Source organism: Phodopus roborovskii, unplaced genomic scaffold (assembly GCF_943737965.1).
Source record: "Phodopus roborovskii unplaced genomic scaffold, PHOROB, whole genome shotgun sequence".
Classification (NCBI taxonomy): Eukaryota; Metazoa; Chordata; class Mammalia; order Rodentia; family Cricetidae; genus Phodopus; species Phodopus roborovskii.
Genome location: NW_026126409.1, coordinates 14619447 through 14640821, shown reverse-complemented (window position 1 = coordinate 14640821; position 21375 = coordinate 14619447). Strand labels below are relative to the sequence as shown.

General features: G+C 41.7%; 1 protein-coding gene across 1 annotated transcript in view; it reads left to right on the top strand.

Moving 5' to 3' along the window:
* Csmd1 (CUB and Sushi multiple domains 1) overlaps nucleotides 1-20911 on the top strand; it is a 1460794-nt gene extending 1439883 nt beyond the window's left edge. The window contains exons 60-70 of the mRNA XM_051182080.1: nucleotides 857-1030; nucleotides 1657-1830; nucleotides 2984-3057; nucleotides 4985-5096; nucleotides 6808-6987; nucleotides 8171-8215; nucleotides 10867-11028; nucleotides 12640-12752; nucleotides 13508-13595; nucleotides 16168-16300; nucleotides 20536-20911. Coding sequence (XP_051038037.1) covers nucleotides 857-1030; nucleotides 1657-1830; nucleotides 2984-3057; nucleotides 4985-5096; nucleotides 6808-6987; nucleotides 8171-8215; nucleotides 10867-11028; nucleotides 12640-12752; nucleotides 13508-13595; nucleotides 16168-16300; nucleotides 20536-20695 — 1415 coding nt within the window. The 3' untranslated portion in view covers nucleotides 20696-20911. The remainder of the gene's footprint in view (nucleotides 1-856; nucleotides 1031-1656; nucleotides 1831-2983; nucleotides 3058-4984; nucleotides 5097-6807; nucleotides 6988-8170; nucleotides 8216-10866; nucleotides 11029-12639; nucleotides 12753-13507; nucleotides 13596-16167; nucleotides 16301-20535) is intronic.
* The last annotated feature ends 464 nt before the right edge of the window (nucleotides 20912-21375 follow it).

Below are 21375 nucleotides of genomic sequence, written 5' to 3'. Positions count from 1 at the left end.
CATTAAACTCTAGCAAGTGTCATTTCACAGAACTTGGTTTAGCCATATATGGGTTAGCTCTTTAAAAGTGATTCAGGGTGGGGAAATGGTTCAGTGGCTGAGAGAGTGCATTGCTTTGGCAGAAGAGCCAACTTTGGTTTGCAGCACCCGGGTTGGGGACTTGGAACCACCTGTAACTCTAGCTCCAGAGGATTCAACACCTCTGGTCTCCTCAGACACCTGCACACACATGCACATATGCACACAAAAATACATGCAATCCAAATCCTTTGAAAATTGTTATTCATAAATACATGGGTACCTTTGGGTAAATTAGATGCTATCTTTAAATACATAAAATTGTGGGTGTTGGGAGAACCTCTTGCCAAATATAACATAAATTTGAAGGCTTCACTGATGTCATGTGACCAAGCCCACCTTAGGTTTCTATCTGCAATAAAATGGCATTGGTTCCCCCCCCCCACACACACACACACTTTGGCCTTAAAACTGTTTCATCGTGCAGTGCTTTGTGGTTTGACTTCATTATTACTTTTAAGTAAGTGGTCCAAGCTAAGAAAAAATAACTGGAGAAAAACTCTTATGTTGTTACTGGTTGTTTTCAATAATTATTTCTATTTAAAAAGGCATTAATGATTCTGAGGTGCTGACAGGAGCCACAGTGAAAGATTTGGTAGTAGGGACATGGCAAGTGCTAAGGTAGTATCATCTATAGCAAGATCTAGGATGGGGCAATGGCAAAAACGGTGGTCAGAGCCATGATAAAAGCCACAGTAAGAGATGCGGGGAAGGGGGGCACGTAAACAGGCCTGCTGGCATGCCCATCAGCATTTGACCTGTTTATTCTTGGCAACAGCTGTCCTATGCAATCAGCCTCCTCCAGTGCCAGACGGGAAGGTGGAGGGATCTGACTTCCGCTGGGGTGCCAGCATAAGCTACAGCTGTGTAGATGGCTACCAGCTCTCCCACTCTGCCATCCTGTCCTGCGAAGGGCGTGGAGTGTGGAAAGGAGAAGTCCCTCAGTGCTTGCGTAAGTCCTAGGATAAAGTGGGGGGGGGGCTTCCAGCAGCATACTGATGTGTAACTGTGGTCAAATTGTGTAAACTCTGAGACTTAAGCATGTATGGCCAAAGGCAGGTGCTATTATTATGGATCTGGGATGGTTCAGAGATGTGCCAGTCTGATCATTATAAATTGTAACAATTAACAATGAAGAGGCTTCTGTTTTGATACCAGGGCAAACTCTATATACTAGGGACTCAGGATTCCTAAATACAGCACCCAACCTAGCCACCTCACTCAGGGGTTTATAAAAACAAAGAATACAGTTACAATTTGTTCTAGCAAGCAGGTCATCTCCAAAGCAGACTTGTTTACAGAAACAGCGTTAAAAAACAAAATTAACCCTTAACAGCCCTTAACAGTTGGAGGTCTAATTTTGCTTTATAATTCTCTTAAGCACAGAGATTTTTGAACCTATAAACATAAAGTTAGCCATCAATATAACATTAGCCATCACAGTGTCTTCTCCTTGGGCATTTGGGCATTTGCTGGTTCAGTGACAGAATCTGAAGAATCCATGGGATCTAAGCAGATTTAGTAGGCTAGCCTGCTCTAGACATGCTGAGTGCTGACATGACCTGTTTATGTTCCCAGCTGTGTTCTGTGGTGATCCTGGCATCCCTGCAGAGGGCCGGCTCAGTGGGAAAAGCTTCACCTTTAAGTCTGAGGTTTTCATCCAATGCAAACCCCCATTCGTGTTGGTGGGTTCCTCCAGGAGAACCTGCCAGGCAGACGGAATGTGGAGTGGAGTCCAGCCCACTTGTATAGGTAATGTGCTCACACAGCCAAGGCCACAGGGGTGACTGTGGATGGTGTTACTACAGACAATCAGGCTCATTTGGGGCTATGTCTTAGACGGTGTCCTGGGCAGGGACCTGGTCAGAGAGACTGTAATCAGTGCAGCTAAGGGAAATTCAGCCTCCTTGAAACCATGTAAACTATTTCAGAAGCCTAAAGGATTCTGTGCCACTAGAGCATCTCCATCTCCAGCCTGCTTGGCTTACAGCTTTGTCCCTAAGGAAGGTGTGTTCTGGATGATGCGATTATTACCATCCCCTAGCAACCATCCCCATAGCAAAGAAGATGTTCTTATTGTGAGTTAATGTTGACCACCCACTTTGAGATTCTTGTGCAAATTTACAGTACAGGAATTAAGAGCTTTAGCCTCAGCAATTTTCTCAGAAATCAAGTTGTTTAAACCTAAAACTGAAGGCAGCATTAGAAATAATTTCCATGGAACTTTTCACTGTAACTCAAAGATTATTTTCTGCCATTTGGCTTTAAGTACTACATGGCAGAATGCTTTGTGTTAGCAATGTCTTCCTTCCCCAGATTCTCAGTCGATCTAGGAGAACACTTTTACGACACTATCTATGTTATTCTGTACAAGCATCTGGGAACAGCATCAGTGTACCCTGTTCTCTGTGTGCATCCCACACATTTGCAAAATGCCCCAGATATATTGCCAGGAGCTTCCATTTGAATATTATATATGTTTCTCACTTTGAAAAATTAAGAAATTATCCAAAAATATACTGACTAATATGGATGAACAACTGTGACAATAAATCTGTACAAACCAGAAGATTAGAGTAGAAAACAATTGGAGCAATTTTAATATTCAGGAGCAAGTATCTGTCAGCGGAGAGACATACACCAGAGAGTGAGGAAGAATGGCCTATCCTCAAATAGATGCAAATATGCAGATTAGATATGAACACAAAGATCCACAAAAAAAAAAGTGTGGGTATGTAAACCAGCTCAAAAATTGATAAAACATCAAAGATGTCCGAGGAAATGAAGGCAACCACTTAATTTATCAATTCATACAAAATGTCAAATGCATTTTTTAAAACATTTTCTCATTTTGCAAGATCTTTCAATAAAGGTGTTACAATTTATTTTCAATTGTGAATTGCAGATCCGGCACACACAGCTTGCCCAGACCCTGGTACTCCCCACTTTGGAATACAGAATAGCTCTAAAGGATACGAGGTACTCATTTTCATTTTCTATGTCCCACAGGCATGAGACTTAGCTGGTAGCAATCACAAGTATGCATTGCTATACTCCTTAACTTATTCATATTATATTTTTGCAGAGAAAAATTCTTTCAACCAGGACTTCTACACAGGAGCCCGTTCACCTACCGATTAGAATTGTGCCGGTGGCTATAATATTGATTTTCATTGAAAGGCACACATGGCTCTTTACTTTTGGTTTAGTAACAAAAAAGGAAAATTATCAAATAAGACTGACTTGTTACTCCATTTGAGGACTAGATATAATTAGAAAATGACACACATTTCCAGAAAGAAAAGCAAAACCTGCTTTGCCATGATATCCATTCTCAAGATGATCTTGTAAAGTACCTTGAATAGTTGGCAAATGAGTATCGCTTTGGAATGTTTTCTGCCTTTAATATGATGTGTATTATTACAGAAGTTAATGGAGAAATCCTTTAAATGGAAGATGATGAATTTGAAATGGCAAGCATCAGCCATCCATAGTGTGATTTCCCCAAGTGACACCTGGCTCTCTGTGACAGGACTCAAACACCCAAAGTTAGATGTGTTCGCTGTTTTCAAGTTAATAGTTCTGCCAATTTAGAATAAAAGTCTTTTCCCTGAGCCACTTCATCCTAACTCTCAGGAGCACCAGAGTGTTTCTATTTTTACTGGTTCTATCCATCTTCCCTTGCTATTTTGTCACTTCTCTTTGGAGTCCCACAAAATACTTCTCACAGTAGATGGGTTGAATTTAGCATATTGTGTATTATAATCCAGGTATGGCCTCGGGCTTCAGTTAAATACTTTCTAATGGTTAAATGTTCAGTTTCAAATTTCTCGTCATTTAGAATATAAGTGGATATTGTTCTTATTGACTCACCTTGGAAAATTTATTACTGTTGGTCACCACAGATTTCAGAATTTCTTAGACTACCTGGGCACAACCTATAGCCACATAGATGGTAAAGTAACCACATTCTTTGATCCTCACAAGAGGCTCATGAAGATGGAGAAATATGGACAGCTCCCAATAACATGACTCACTACTGTTTAAAAGACACAGACATGGAATTTTAGAGCTAAGGCTGGAACCGGGAGATAAAACCTCTCCTGGATCTTCTCCTTCATTAGAACCAGATGAAACACCACCTCCATGAAGAGCCCCCTTAAGTTCTGGAATGTTCCATTTTCACTATGCTAATTGCCTAAGTGGAGAGACTAGCTGTCAGCTATCTTGTCAGCCCTGTCCCATAGAGTCACAGTCCAGGACAGATACACAGTCAGGTCCCATGGATTGGCACATTTGGCTAAAACTGCTTTACTGAACAGGTTGCTAATGGGTTCTTGGAAATGGCAGGGCTCTTTCCCTCTTCCTATTGGTGCATACCATTAATGTGTCACCAGGAAAGTTTGAGAGGTCACATCTGATAGGAAACATCCCTGCTGAAAAGGAAACAGGTTGTTATTTCTCTCCAGTTGGTAGCAGTTCTTGATAAGAACTTTAGATCAATTTGTTTCTCTTGGATTGCAAATCCCCCTATCTACTTTATCATGTGGTCAGAGCACACCCCCATGACATCTCTCATTCAACATGCTAGCTAGATTCTCATGGTTTTAGTTGTAGAGTTTCCAAAATCTGTTAGTAGGAATGGGGGCAGAGTAATTGTGCAGGCTAGCACTCATTTAAAATATCAGAGCTGTGTGAAGATGGATTTTTGAACCTTTGAACTCTTAGCTGGTGCAAAAGAAATACTGTCAATTCAGCAAGCTCCAGAAGAGCTGCCCTCTAGCAGAGCTGACCCCCCAGCAGACCATATAGAAGACCAAAGGCTCAGTAGCATAGGTTACTGGTACACCTCCCCTGGTTCTGGGGTGCCTGTCTTCCTCTGCAGCCCTGTTACTTTTCTCCTCAGGTTGGAAGCACTGTGTTCTTCAGGTGTAGGAAGGGTTACCACATCCAAGGCTCTACCACACGGACCTGCCTTGCAAACCTCACATGGAGTGGGATACAGACAGAGTGCATACGTAAGTCAAGGTTCTTCCTCCCCTGCTGCAAGAACCATTGTCGAGTGTCTGCAAAAGAGCTCACATATTCTGGAGAAACAGTTGAATGCAATGGGCTTGTTCATTTTTCATTCTCTAATTCTAAATTTGTGCATCTCTCCAATGCTCCTAAGGTTCCCAGGCCAGTCAAACCAACCAGGCTGAGGCCTTAGTCCCAGCGATGGTCTTCAACCATCAAGGGGGTAGGATGAGGCAGCAGGTGAGAGGGAAGTAGGTTCCTCAGGGATGTGAGGCAGACTCAAGAAACCCAAGACACAGAGTGACTTCCAACTCAGCACTGCTTGGCAGAAGATCCCCGAGCATGCCGCTATCATTCCATGTGTTCACATTCTGTTTACTGGATCAAGGAATGAGCCAGACTCTCAGTATATGTGCTCATCACGAAGCAGTAGCCCTAGACTCACTGGAAGTGTGTAAGGACCAATCATGGGAACAGTGATGGATGGAGTGGATTCGACTTTGTAATTAAGTCATGGGAATGAGAAAGTGCTGTGGGAATGTGGACTGCATCTGCATGATTCATGTCACACACACCCCCTACATCCCTACACCCCCGCTTAAGCAACTCCATATCTGGCTGTATTGAACATAAAAGCATGAGTTGAATGCTGTGGGAAGTTATTGTAAAGGCAGGTAAGGTGGAACTTATTGTGTATTTCCTCATCAGAATGATCAGATGTGCACTTATTTCAAAGCTGACATATCCATCTCACTTCTCAACCATGTGGAGAAGCTATGTATATATGTATGCACAGTCATGCACCTCCACACTCAGATGTATCTGGTGTGTTATGAAGGCTGCTATCATGCAGGAATAAAGATTGAAATGTTAACAAAATATGAACCATTGCCAATAATTAAAACAACAACATTTGCAACTGTAAAATTAGAGGCTTGCAAGTCCTTCACTATAAACATGTGTGGGTTTTATAAAATGAGGTTATTTATGGTAGACATGAGTGTTCCAACTTTATTTGTTCCCAAATTATATTTTAAAAGGAACAAGAACTTACAATTGTGACTTATATAACTTATAATTATGACTAAACTTCTAAAACTTGTCAAAATTAAACACTAATTTTATTAAACAATAAATATATTTGATGACATCTGACAAGAATCCAAGCATATATCTGGTCTACATATGTATGTTTATTGGAGTGGCTATTATGGACTTTTAAAGACTTACTTCTTTCTTTTTTATGTGTTCATGTCTGTATTGCTTCATTATGTCAGTGTGCACACAGGCAAGAGGGAGGACCACTAGACCTGATGTACCAGGAGGTTGTGAGCCACCTGACCTGGGTGCTGGGAGCCACACTCAAGTCCTCTAGGAGAGTAAGAGGTTCTTAACACCAAACCATCTCTTCAGCCCCACACTAAGGATTTTTAACATATTATTTCTCTTATACCAGAGTAGTCTGTTTTTAATCAAGGCTAGGATCTCTCCTCTAAATTTATATACATAATTATACATGCACCTGTGTTTAAATGTGTGTATGTATATATATGCATATATATGTATATATATATATGTGTATGTATATGTACATATTTCTCACATATGTAATCCCTAAGTAGAATTTTCCTCTATTAGTTCTTATGGACACATATAATGTAGCAGTTTAACAACGAATAGAGAGCTTTTTTAACAGAGTAAATGCCTTTGCAGCCCATGCCTGCCGGCAGCCAGAAACCCCAGCCCATGCAGATGTGAGAGCCATCGATCTTCCAGCTTTTGGCTACACTTTAGTCTACACCTGTCATCCGGGATTTTTCCTTGCTGGTGGATCTGAACACAGGACATGTAAAGCAGATATGAAATGGACAGGGAAATCACCGGTTTGTAAAAGTAAGTTCCTGGTTGAGGTATAAAGACATACTTCTAAAGAGCCAGGAAGAGGTGCCCCTGTGGTCAGGCTTATGTGCAGTTCAGGGTACCCTCCTGTGACATTGTGATGGAGCAGCGGTGCCCCATAGACAGTGTTCCACAGTGCCTGGGCTCTGTGTGCTTGGATGTGTGCAGAGTAAGTGTCTGACACAAGGAGCAAGAGCGATGGATGTGTGGACGTCGTTATTGACTAACTTTAAGCTACAGAGGAAACATGTTTGGCTGAAGAAAAGCCTTCTGAAGGGGACAAAAAAGACAAATGGTGTATCTTTAGAGAGAAGAGTCAGTACATGTCATCGGCAGTCTAAGCATATGTAAAATGAACAGTGTTATTTTTAAGATCACAAGCCCCATTGTGTGGTGAAACACTTAATTTTTCTATTCCTGACACTGCTTCTACTACAAAGTTGTGATTAGCATGGAAACGGTGCCTGGGTTTACTGAAGGGAGGACTGAGTCTGGATCAGATCTGATGAGAAATAACCCAGCACACACACCGCCCTGTGTGACAATCACTGGGCAATGGGTGCAAGCATCTCAGAGTACCAAGGCACCCCAGCTTCAGCATGAATTCCCTACAGCCCATATGCTCACAGTTATCAAGTTAGGCTATCATCCCATATCACAAGTAGAGGAACATAAATATTTATAAAATAGTGTGCAGTCTAGGATAAGACCTGAGGGCTTAGAAACCTAGTTTTGACCAAAATCAACAATGTATGGGGCAAGAAAGCTGACACTCTTCAATATTATCCTAGAAATCCACAGATGTAATGGGATTGGATAATGAGGGATTGTAACATTTTCCTCACTTGGGACATTTCCTGCTGGTGGTGGCAATGTCCACTCAGAGGCTGTCAGGAACTCACCCGTGACCACCCTCATTTGCAAGGCTCTCTGTTGTAGCACCTTTAGTGCCGTCCTCCATGCTAGAGGCACTGACACGGGCCTCACCACCAAGCTCGGCGTTTCCACAAACACAAGGAGATTCTGCTGTGAATACCTGGGTCGAAAGTGTTTGTGAATACAATAGTCATAGTTCGTACATTTTTATAAATCCAGGGAAAGGAGAATCGCTTCAATCTGACGATTTTTTTCAACCTGATTCCAAACAATAAATGATAATTTGTCTTTTTACTTGTAGGTAAAGGAATGAGAGAAGCTAATGAAACAGTTACTAAAACCCCAGGTTCGTATACCAGAAGAGTTCTAGCTTTCAACCATACTGACTTGTTCTCAGCCCTGCACAGTGAAACGATTTTTAGAATTGAAATTTCTGACTCTGTTGGTCCCCTTTAAGCACCACACCTGCACACATCTCTACTTCCTTCACACTAGGGGCTTGTTAGTAGAATGTCACCACATAAAACAAAGCCTTTGGCGTGGTCACAGAGCTTCATTAGAAGACAAAATGGGCACTTTGGCCCCATGTGTGGTATGATGGAGAGCCTTATAAATAGGGTTGCAATCCCCCTCCTTGAGGGAGTTAGCACATGCGAGGCATTTGACAGCTTAAAAGTCATTATTTGAGCAGTTCAAATGTGGAGCCCTATTTTTTCCAGTATCTCCATAAATCAGGCATCCTCTGTCTTCTAGAATGAAGGTTTTAGCCTGCCATCAGATATGGCCCCTTGATAGTATGTCATGTGGAGAATCCAATAGATGTCATGCTGTTCCCAGGAAAAGGTATCACAACTGGAAACCATCTGCATAGTGGATCTGTTTCAGAAGCTTAAATGTACACTGAATGAAAAAATGTATCCCCAAGTTTTGTTTTAACCCATGATTTATTTTGCTTTTAACCAAAAAGAGTAAAACTTTGGAAAAATAAAAAATGACTTGAATAGTATTTTCCTCACTCGGGTTTTAGCCCTAGTTTCTTGGATATAAAACTCTATTTCAGAATCCACCTGGAAGGCTGTTTACAATGCTAATATTTCAAAATGCTACCTACTCTACTGATTCTCAGATGAGGAAGAAACCTACCAGTGGGATTAGGGGATTCTCTCCAGTCTACAAATGCTCTGATCTTTTGAGTTATCTTATTTAAATATAACTTATAAACCAATGAAAAGTCAACAGCAAGGCAACATTTACCCCTGGGGAACTAAATAGAATATGCTTTTGTTATTATGGACTTTTATTTGCCAACTTTGTGTTACAGATGTTGAAATAGCTATAAACAAACACCTTTGTGGGCACAAACATTAGCATCAATATTCCTTTTATCCTTTCTGTAAAAGATAGTGCTAATTACAATGGGTGCTGGTCAGGGTGGTCCATTATAATATAGCTTGGTGATCCAGTCCTTGCCTTGTTCTTGTACATGACCTTCAGTAAGAGAGTGAGGTGAGAAAGGACCCCAAATGAAGGTATCTCTTCCACGGCCTCAGTGACTAAGATATGACCTAAGCCCTAACTTCTTCCTAATTCTGCACAGCCAGACTGGCCTGTCATAGTGATATACCCACAGTGGTGGCTCGGGACAATGGTTGGACCATATACAACAAAGTCTTCAACTGAGCATGTAGATCCTATTGGGTAAATGATCACTTTAAAGGCAGTTGTAATATAAAGTAAGGTACTTTGTTGACTTTGGTTAAAGTGAGGTTCTGTATTATAGCACTTTGTACATAGAAATATTTAAGGCTGCTTATTTATAAGGATCTTAAATACTTATGCTGACACATCATCTTTTTACTAATTTGACTTTATTCCAAACCTATCTTTGTCAGTAAGTTGGGTGTACTCAAGCCATAGGCAGCTATCAGATTGGATTCTTCCATAGTGATTAATTTGCTAACCCAGTTTCTGTAGGCTTGGTTGGACTAGGAAGATGGGAAGGCAGTCAGTTAGTGTGAAAGGGAAATATGGATGTAGGTGTTACATGCCTGTGATGTCATCATCCATCACATCATTAGATTTGCTAAAGGCTATACATTTATAGAGAAATAAATATTTCTCCCCAACAACTCCAACATCGCTGAGACCCATGCTACCTACAGTCGATTTTGTCTAATTAAATGATAGAGGCATGTTATAAGGTAGAAATCACTGACAGTCATGGTGTTAACATTGGTGGATATTTACAAGGTGTTGTGCTGTTCAGTTTTATATCAATATCATCATGAGACCAGAGATATATGAAAGACAAATTTAATATGTATAATAAACACTAAAAACTAAAGGAATATCCCAATTACCTTTACGCAAATTCCTGTCACAGAGGAATTTTATGTTACAAAGACTCTGTCTTTTATGTCCATATTAAGCAACATATATAAAAGTGACAGTTGAGATTGTGGTGTCTACTTTTCAAATTAACAATAGACTGTTGGGTATGCCTCTTGTCTTCTTAAGGCAGGAGCCATCAAATACTGGAAAGTGTCAGTTTGTTGGGAGTGGGCTCCTGCCAGACTTGTGTTGTCATCCACTCCAGATTTTCTATAGCTGCCAAAGAGTAAAACCTGGAAGGCAGTGCTTTCACAGTAGTAGTCAGGGGTCAGTAGAGAGCATTACTTGCTGGCTAAAACTGGTAGAACCAGTTCACTGAACCCTCTGGACCTGGCATATCCATCAAATCCAGCAGAGCCAGGCTTCAAAATAACTTCCCAAAGGGCAGTGGCAGCCTTCCCACCTGCCGTAGATGTGATGTCCCTGTTCCTTTGGTGTTTTGCAAACATTCAGACATAGCTCAGTTCTCCAGGCCACCCTTGGCTTTATGTTGTCCTTAGCTGTGCTTCCTCACAGGAAGTCCTGGGCCATCTTGTGTTTCGAAGCAGTCTAGACTACACATCTGTGCCTGTCTTAATGCTTGTCTGTCCTCACTTCCACCAACAGTTCCTTCTGACGTGTTTTCCGTCAATTCGGTGTGGAAGGGCTATTACGAATATTTAGGAAAAAGACAACCTGCAACTCTCACTGTGGACTGGTTCAATGCAACCAGCAGCAAGGTGAATGCAACCTTCAGCACAGCCTCACAGGTGCAGCTGGAGCTGACAGGTATGTATGTGACAGGGTGTCTCCTTAGAGAGGGCCTTGCAGCTCATCCTCTAACCAAAATGATGCTGGCTTTGCCTGTGCTAGATGCTATTGGAGTCCTCAGCAACCATGGTCTGTTGCTACTCATTTTTTCTTTCCAAGGATTGTGGCACTGGCACAGGAATGGGACTCTCTTTTAGTTGCATGCATGATGCATTACATTAAGACTCTGCCATTTATATCCAGAGCTCCATGACTCTGGAGTAAGTGGTTTGGATGTTGTGTCTCTTGACTGCTGTGCTCCTTATGGGTTTTGTCATAGATTGATGGGAGGCCTGAGTGACATAGAAAGCTCGGGTTTATGGGTCAAGTACTTCTCATGTATCATTTTCACTTTCCATGGGTGTTGCAGTGTAAACACTTTCTCATATATCCTTAGAGTGAGAGAGAGAGACAGAGATTATGATCAAATGGGAATTAAGGCCTGTCTCCACAGACTGGTGTTGGGAATTCAATGGTCTGGACCCGGGAGGAGTTTGAATCCAGGGATAAACAGGCTTCTCACAGTAGAATATCTAAAGCCAAATGACCAATGGCTAGAAGAAAGTGGTGTTTTATGGAATACTTGCTGGACATACGACATCTTTCTTTGTGCTGTTTTTTTGTTTGTTTGTTTGTGTTTGTTTGTTTTTTGGTTTTTGGTGTTTTTTGTTTGTTTGTAACCATGAAAAATCAGGGTATATTTGTTATCTCTCCTTTCATCTTGTAGAACTGGGGTCTAACTTCAAAGTTTTGGAAGCTAAATACATGTATAAAAAAAAAAAAAAAAAAAAAAAAAAAAGATGACAGCATTGCCTGTGGTAGGAAAGGGCCTACCCAGAGTGAGGCTCAGGTGTCTCTTGTCAGTTAGCAGAGTCCCTCCCACTTGGGTATTTGCTTGTGGAACTCACTCACTGAGGTGTTAGCATTTGCCTCTCTAGGGAGTTGATGATGTATTTGTGTGTTTACTGTGCAACTTTATATATCATGGCCCCTAGCCCTGTATCCTCTCTGCCTGAGGTACATGACAGGTTCAGCACTACTAGTTTAATGTCTATTCCTCTCTTGGTGAGGCTCTAATTGCTGATGCAAGGCATGTTTCCAGCACATCTTTTTAGGCAGCACCACAGTCATCCCCATGCAGGTGTATCTGACAGGTGTAGCTACTTGGTCCTCTGCTTGCCTCTCAGGCGACCCTCAAAATCTCCCACCATGATGCTTTTCCTATGAGCAGGGCAAACCATCTCTGAAAGGAGCTGTGCTTTGAATTAGGGTTTTGGTCTGTTTTTCCCACACACCCTTGTCTTCAGAAACAAATAAAATATAAATGAAAATGCTGGTTCTTTCCATCAGCAGGTTTTAGTTCATATTACTTTCATTTTTTAGTTGACATTGGTGTTGAATGCCATGCACTCAACCCCACAGTGGTAAAAATACTGAGGCTCAGACTTAAAAATAAAACTTATGTTTACATGTTCTGTTGTCTATGGCTTAATTCCCCACCCTAACTGGTCCTTACCTGATGGGTGAATGGTCAAGTCACTGACCCTGACTCCCTCAGTGTAGGACTGACATCTGTGACATTTTTTCCAGGGGTCTACAAGAAGGAAGAGGCCCACCTACTTCTGAAAGCTTTTCATATCAAAGGCCCAGCAGATATTTTTGTCAGCAAGTTTGAAAATGACAACTGGGGGCTCGATGGCTATGTAAGTACTTTCATGACATTTTCTACCACATGGTCCTCACACTCTGAGGTCTGAACAGAAGAGTTCATGACCCACTGAGAATTCTAGACAGGTGATACACTGTCCATTCTTCTGGAACTCAGAAGGTACATCTCAAGTATGGCCACCATTCACACCGTTTGATACTGGCAGCAACCAGATCTCTGAGATGAGAAATAAGTTGGTTCAGAATGAAGATATTGTTGCTGACAGAAGTTCTTCAGTCTAGGCTCTGCTCTGCTAATGGTGCAGCCCTCACTATCAGAACAGTGGACATTCCAAGACTACCTAGAAAATTCTCTGAAGGCTCCAAAAGAGTCATGATCAACAAACACAGAAGGCAAAGCGGCCATGTGTCCACTTGGTGTTTCTCTCTGTTGTGTTCCAGTCCACTACCTAGCAAAGTTACACAGCCTTATATGGTACTCTCTAGACTATACTTCAAAGTGAATTCACATAATGAGGGTTGTGCGCTAATACACAGCATTCCTCATTAGTGAAGGTCATTGCCATGTGACCTTGTAAAATGGAATCAAACCAGAACCATGACCCTGCCTGTATTGCTCTAACTTTAACTCTATACTGTTTTTTCAGTTCCCCTATGCTACTGAAAGGAGCTGGGGAAAATTAGACTCTGGGCATGCAGGATCTATATTTGAGTGGTAGCAGTTACATATGGATGACAGCTGAATTTCCTCTCTTTTTTCATATGGTTTGCCCTCCTTGCTGCATACCAGGTGTCCTCAGGACTTGAGAGAGGGGGATTCTCCTTCCAGGGTGATATACATGGAAAAGACTTTGGGAAGTTCAAGCTGGAAAGACAAGGTAAACATACCTTTTTCTTAGTCTGTTAACACAAAGACCGATTGGGCCTTTAAATGATCCTTCTGAGAAGAAAGTGGAAAGAGGTGACTCAGAAAGATGAATGGCATAATGGAGGTGCCTGCCAGGTCTTGTAAATAGTATTTTTAGTAACTCTTTGAAAGTTTCATGTAATATATAACCCTTCTCCCCTAGCACCTCCCAGGTATACTCCTACCTCCCCTGCCCCCCACACCCAAATTTAGAAGAACTCACCAGGTTAGATGGAAACAGAGCTTCCTCTGTGCACTCTGCATTCAGTTCGTGTGGAGGTCATTATCCATGTGCACAAACAAGGAAGCCAAAGCATTTGTGAAATGAGATTAGCACCGTGTTTTCCCCCGAGACAGAACACACTGCTTTACTTTACTGCTGTACTGTCATCACCACATAGATTTTTGTGGGGACGAGTTTTGCCATGCAGACTTTGGTCATAGAGACTTATACAGAGGAAGCCAGTAGGGAACTGATGTTGGCCACTGATGGCACATTTACAGCACTGTTCTCCAGATATCCAGGGCAAGGAAGGAAAGAGGTCACCTACCTAGAGGTTACTGAGCAAAAGTAATCAACAAGGACAGGCCATTATGAAGCACTGTCTTTCCACAATCCCAAATTCAGCCCTCCAATCAGAAGATCTTAAATGAGTGTCAGCAGTGGCTGGGACAATCTTTCAAAATGGATTGTACTATCTAGGCGTAATGGAATCAAACAAATGCATTATACTAACACCAGGACTAAAGTTTCTTCCTTACCCTAACCAAATCTGGCCCTCATTTGCCCTCCTTCCTTTCTGTTTACCATCCTCTGACAATGACCAAACACACGCGCGCGCGCGCGCCCACACACACACACACACACACACACACACACACACACACACCATACCAGTGAGCTCTCTAGAGATCATAGGCATGTCAGGGTTTACCCATCCAGTGGAGGACAGAAGCTGTCTCAATTCCAGAGAGCCTTCTTCAAATTACCCCATTCTTTTTAACAGAACAAAATAACAGCTTGTGTTAACAAGCAATCTTTATTCCCCTGGGACAGTGACCTTATTGTCAGAAGGAAACAATTTGCTTTAGAAAATAATTTGGATCCCAAGTGATTCTCCCTTTCAGCTAATTAGAAAAGCCAATGTTTTAGTGATGCCCCAGTGGCCATCATTCATTTAAGAATGCTGGATAAAACCATTTTTTAATTTTTTATGGATGAATATAGCAATCTCCTAATTATCTCCAGTCAGTACATAAACCAAATAAAAGTGAATATGGTTGAATGAATATTGAAATCAAGTTAATCCAAAAGATAACTTTAATGTGGACAAAGCCACAAGAAACTTAATGTCAATTGGTTTCTATGGGGAAAATGAATGATTCCCAAATATACACAGAATGAGAGGAAATCTTTGAAAATGGTAAATTTGAGCACATGTTGGTATATAAAACACATAAAGGATTCATGGCTATGTATCATAGATGCTGATACCCAAGCCAACCATATAGGAACCTGGGAGCATACATCTCTCAGATTATAAACAAATACACAACAAGCCCACAGAAGTTGTGGGACATTCTGTTAGCTTCTTCTCCTGTCACTGGGATGAAATATTCTGTCGGAAATAGCCTGAGGGAGAAAGACTTCATTCTGGCTCACAGTTCAGATTACAGTCTATCATGGCGGGAAGTAAAGCAGGATCCTGAGGGAGCTGGTCACAACTCATACACAATCAGAAAATAGAGAGTAATGAATGTGTTCACTTTACCACTTGCACATCCCAGCCATGGACTGATACCATCACACAGGGGAGTGGCTCTACCCACCTCAATCGAATGATTTCCTACAGGCATACCCAGATCTCATCCAGCTGACAGTTGAAATGAACCATCCCAGACAAGAGTAGTCACTGGGAAAATACAAACCAAAACTACATTATAGCTGGGAAACAAAGTCAAAGTAAGTTTTGTCAAAGAAACAATGAGATTGAAGTTCAGATTCTGCCAGTAGAACATAAAGCAGTACAAATGCTTTGAAAGCAACATGAAGTTCATCAGAATAAGACACAGTGACACCTATAAAGAACTGTACCCTACTTGTCCTGCCAAGAGAACCAGATGCACATTCTAACATGCATGTCCCATATGCTGCTAGTGCCATCTCTGTCATCTCTCAAGAGGAAACTTTTCAAAAGCCTATCAACTAAGGAACAAGAAAATCCTGGTGCAATCATTGAGACAATGGAGTATCAGTCAGTATTTAAAAAATATATATAGTAAAATATTGATGCTTGATGGGATGGAGGGACCTGTGAGCCATGAGGCTAGGTGAAAAGTCTAGAGGATTCCATTTTCATAGTAGGCATGAACAGGGAAGTCCACAGAGAGCAAGTTTGATGAGTAAGCAAGAAAGAACACCAGGTAGTTTTACTGTTGGATGGGAATTCTGATTCTTTCATTCATCTTTAAAACAGATTGTAGACTTTTTTAACCTAGGCAATATACAATAACTTCAAATTCCAATTCCTTTTGTCTTCTAGATCCTTCCAACTCTGACGCAGATTCTTCAAATCATTACCAGGGCACCAGCAGCGGCTCCGTGGCTGCTGCCATCCTTGTTCCCTTCTTTGCTCTAATTTTATCAGGGTTTGCATTTTACCTCTACAAACACAGGTACTGCAGAGGTGTGAGTTACCTGCAAGTGTTTTTGGTGTAGTGTGTTGGTTTGAGCCATGGTGTGCTTGAAGTCACATGCACGTATGTTTTACAATGCCGAACAGTTGACAAGGTATGCTTCCTCATGTGCAGGCATGCTCCTTTACACATGAGTATGTAGACTTCAGGGTTTCTGTGCATGATTTTTGTTTTGTTCCATTATTTTGTTGTTGTTGTTGTTTGATTTTATCTGTTTTGTCAGCAGGGCATGTCTAAGTAATTAGCTTTAAAGGAATGAGTGATTGGTCTAAAAATAAGCATATGCTGTTAGCCAGCCCTAAGGACATCAGAGCCTTCGAGACTTGCAGCCTTCCAGCAGGAGAGGCAAAAAATGGTTCACATGGCCCTTACCACTCTATGAATCAAAGATTTATATATTTTGATGGCTTTCTTCCTTCAGCAAATTAGAAGGTTCTTAATATGTCTGAGTATCTACCTATGCTCAGTCCCTTGAAAAGATACATTGACATCTATTAACTTGAAATCCTTACTAATGGGAAAATGTCAGAACTTGGAGAGTTTTGCAGATATTTGGATGAATGGGTATTTTTCTTTGAGGTTAATATTCATGCACAGAATTTAAAACAAAAGCCCTTCTAGGAAGGCTGGAAATGTATCTCTGCTGAAGGAGCTCTTGTGGAGGATGCACAAAACCTTGGGTCCTATTTCACTACATGCCTATAATCCCAGCATCTGGGAGGTAAAGGCAGGTAGACCAGTAGTTCAGTGTCATCTCAACTACATAGAAAGTTTGAGGCTAGCCAGAGCTACATGAGACTCTGTCTAAAATGAATAAGCAAATACAGGTTGTGGAAAACTCAAAATCCTTGTGTGTGTGTGTGTGTGTGTGTGTGTGTGTGTGTGTGTGTGTGTGTGTGTGTGTGTGTGTTCTATGTAGATGATATATAATTCTGGTAAAACTTGTTATATGCCAAATCATTCTAAAATTCTATTTGAGTTTTTGAGTAATAATATGTTATAAAACATAGCACAATTATGACCCCCAGAAACAAGGTTAAATCTTAAATGTGTCACATGCTTGTTTATATAATGCGCAAATTTCTACTTAATCTTTATTACACAAAGACAACTAAAATGAGGGTATTTTTAAATAAAATATGTAATGAGTATTTTTAGATGCTACCTTATACGTAAGACTCTAAGACTATCAGTAGTTTATAGCTATGTCTTTGCTTACCTGTGCCTATCAGGGTTTTTCCTTTACAAACACAACCACATTAAAGAAATCCCAGATTTTAACCCCTTTCTACAGAGCTTGGTCTCAGAACCCTGACTAAGGTGTTAAGGGAATGAAGAAGGAACAGACATGAACATCCATGCACAGAAAAGCTGGGCCACACCTGCTTACCTGGAACAGCATCAACCATGCAGTAACCCAGAATATTAGCATACTTATTATCAACAACACTATAGAGAGAGGCTAGCTCTTCTTGGTAAGAGGTCTGTGGCAGGGCGCAGTATCAGGTTGCAGTTTTGGAAAAGGAAGCTGCTAATTTTTACACACACTTGACCTAAAGGAAGGCTTTGCCATCCCTCGAAGCTTTATTCCGATGGGAAAGGCTTTTCCATTCCTATGGATCCTTGATATGGTTGTGCCCATGTGAAAAGACACACATTTACACAAGGCTTCCTCTGCTCCCCCCCCACACACATTGTTATCATTTATTTTGAAGAAAATAGTACCCTAGACAACAAGTCTTGAGAGAATTTTTCTTTCTTTCTATTGATGTTACAGCTACCATATGTCCCACAGTATGGTGGTGGGAGGCACTTTAATTTTAAAGAGGCAGAAGTAAAGATGCTGCTTCTTATGGAGTGTCCTGTGTGTTGACAGCTACAACAGGAATTCATAATCCCTGCAAATTCCTTTTCAGCCATCTAGAAAGACTTCACTCCCTTTTTGCCCTGGTCAGGAAAGAGACTTTGGTCCTCTCTCAGCCCTGAGAGCAGCTGGGCAATTCCCTGTGTTGTCAGAGATCCAGGCCCGAGGTTAAGACCTGTGGGTCAGAATTGATTGTCCTTGCCTACCAGTACTGTACAATCATCAGTATTCATCTGTGAGTTATGTGAGTTCTGATTGTATCTGAAGTCCTGGACAGGATAGCATGGGGTGTATATAGAACATTACAGCATTTGTGTTTAAACCTGGGAGCTCTGTACCAAATCTCAGCGGTCAGGTGCTTTTACGAGGTTAAGTGGGGAGCGGGTCCCACACTGACACCAGCTAGCGGGAAAATGGACCACTGCCTCCTCCAGTGAGCAGAGCCTTAAGTGGCACTGTGACTAATCTCTCTACCTCATTCCTTATAAACCGTAGGGATGCATGGGGAATGTAGGAAGAAGCCAGCTTTTCTCTCAGGCTGTCTGGTGATACAGTGAGGGCACTGGGATGAGCAGATCGGTACGATCTGTTGTCTCTCTACTTCCAGCCATGTTAGTCAGATGAAAAATTTCGAAAAAGAAAAGATGTGGAGAGCAAGTGCGCTTTGCCAGGTGATTTTCATCTGAGTTCTTGCTATGAGCGCTAAGCTTTTAGAGCTCTCACAATGACCATCTTTCAGCTCCAACAGACAGAGACATTCCTTAGTGATGTGGCTGGGCATTGCTCTGCAGAGCCCAGGCAGGCTGGAGTTCCTTTCCCTCGTTCTTCTATATTGGGAAGAGTTCCTCAGTTGGAGCCCATGGTTCTGATGCAACATATTAAGATCTAGACCTGGGCTCTGACTGCATCTCTTCTCCTGTCCCTATCTGTCTAGCAGTGAGAAAAAAGGGTCACTCTGGTTCAAGTGAGTGAACACCAACTTCAGAGAGGTCCTTTGTTCATTAACACTGAATAACATCAGTTTTCTGACTAGTGCTCCTCAAGCATTTTCCAAGTTCAATGTTACTGGCATCTCTGACTCCTAGGGCAGCTGCAGGGAAATGCTCTGCTGACAGAGACCAATTTTCTGAAGACCACACACTTTTTCTCTTTATCTTTCTGTTAATGAATAGATTAAAACCTGAGATAGTCAAAGAGTAAGCCTTTGTGAATGAATGTGTTTTTCTACCTGCTCACAGGTGGTTGTGCTTATGGGCATGTGCTTATGAGCTTATGGGCAGGGATGTAATATTTTCCCTACATGATGTATAGTTCTTATCTTGTTTTTCTGAGATAAAGGGAAGGGAAAGTTAGCCAGAATTGTTTAGATTATTTTCTTCCCTTTTCTTTCTTGCATGGTGAATTCCATGTGTATGGGTATTATATGTACATTTTTAGTTGGTCTGTACAGGTATGCATACAGGTGCACATCATCCACACATCTGTGTATGTAAACCCAGGTCTACACTGGGTCTTTTCTTCTCCAGCTCTCCATCTTATTTTTTAAAACACAATTACTCACTGAACCTGGAGCTCACCAATTTGGCTAGAATGACTGCAAGCCAGAGAGCTCCAGGGGCCTCACAACTCTGTCTCCCTAGTGCTGGGATTACAGATGTGTGCCACTGCATCTGGCTTTTTATGTGAGGCTTTGAACTCAGACCTCTGCTTGTGAGCAAATATCTTAATGACAAGGTCATCTACCCAGCCCCACGTTTATTTATTTATTTATTTATTTACTCTAAGACCCTTCTTTTCAACAGGGATTGTGAACAGAGGGTTTCCTTTAATCACAACATATAGAAACATTTCAATAATGAGTTTAAAAAAAAAACAGGCTCTTTCAAACAAATTTATTTCTTGTATGTGAGTGCTTGCCTGTTGGTATGTATGTGCACCATGTGTGTACAGTACCCATGGAGGTCAGGGGAGGGCAACGAAGTTACAGACCATTGTGAGCTGCCATGTGGGTGCTGGGAAGCAAACCTGGATCCTATGAATCAGATGCTCTTAACTGTTAAGCTATCTCTCCAGACCTGAACAGGCTTATATTAGACCCATAAGAGGAAACAAAAACATGGCATTGTAAAAGTTTACTTTGGGAAATTATTTCCCACTTCATGTTCTATCTACAATCTCAGCCACCAAATTTTAAAGAGTCAGCAGTGGCAAAGTAGCTGCTATGCCCCACCCTCTCTAACTTTATAGGAAGACTTCCTGCTGAGGAAGCATGGAGACTGAGTGGAGGCTGAGAAACCAGCCTATGCTGTTGTAGTGAAAGATCTGACTGTGTGTTCTCTTTTCTCTTTAGAACAAGACCAAAAGTTCAGTACAATGGCTATGCTGGCCATGAGAACAGTAATGGACAAGCTTCATTTGAAAACCCCATGTATGATACAAACTTAAAACCCACAGAGGCGAAGGCTGTGAGGTTTGACACGACTCTGAACACAGTGTGTACAGTGGTATAGCCCTCAGTGCCCCCTAGGACCGATTCATAGCCATACCTCTGATGGACAAGCAGTAAAATCCTTTGGTGCCATATACCACCCTCCCTTCTACTCTTGCCTTGCTGCAGCATCCTTGGCCATCGTCTGCTGGCATAGCGCCATGGAAATTTCTTCTCAGTCACGACCAAGTCTTCTGAGGGTCAAATTGCAAACTCATCTTCACCTGGAAAGTGGATTTATAAAAGCCTTGCTGCATCCACCAGAAATCAAGACACCAACACCGGCTAGGGCGAGGGCAAAGAAGACTGCAGTCATACAGGCGGGTGGTACTTCATGCCTCTGACTTCTGTGTCTCTGTGTGGCCAGGATGCCTTTGGATATAGTCCTCTGAGTACAAGGATACATCATTCAGGTGCGGCAACAAAATGGTAGCAACTTGATATGTGTTTTGTGGTTTTTTTTTTTTTTTTCTTTTTCACCCTACTCACTGGACAAGAATTTTCTACAAAAGAAATACCTTCCTAGAGAAGACACCTTCTGGAAAATGCACACATGTGCACTTGCTTCAGTCTGCCCTGCCTGAGACATGACAAGTTCTGAGGATCTTCAGGCTCCCCTGGGCATCCCTCAATCTCTAGGGATGTTTGCAGATCTCACAGTCAGCTGTTCCATCCCAGATTTTTTGGATTCTCAACATTTTG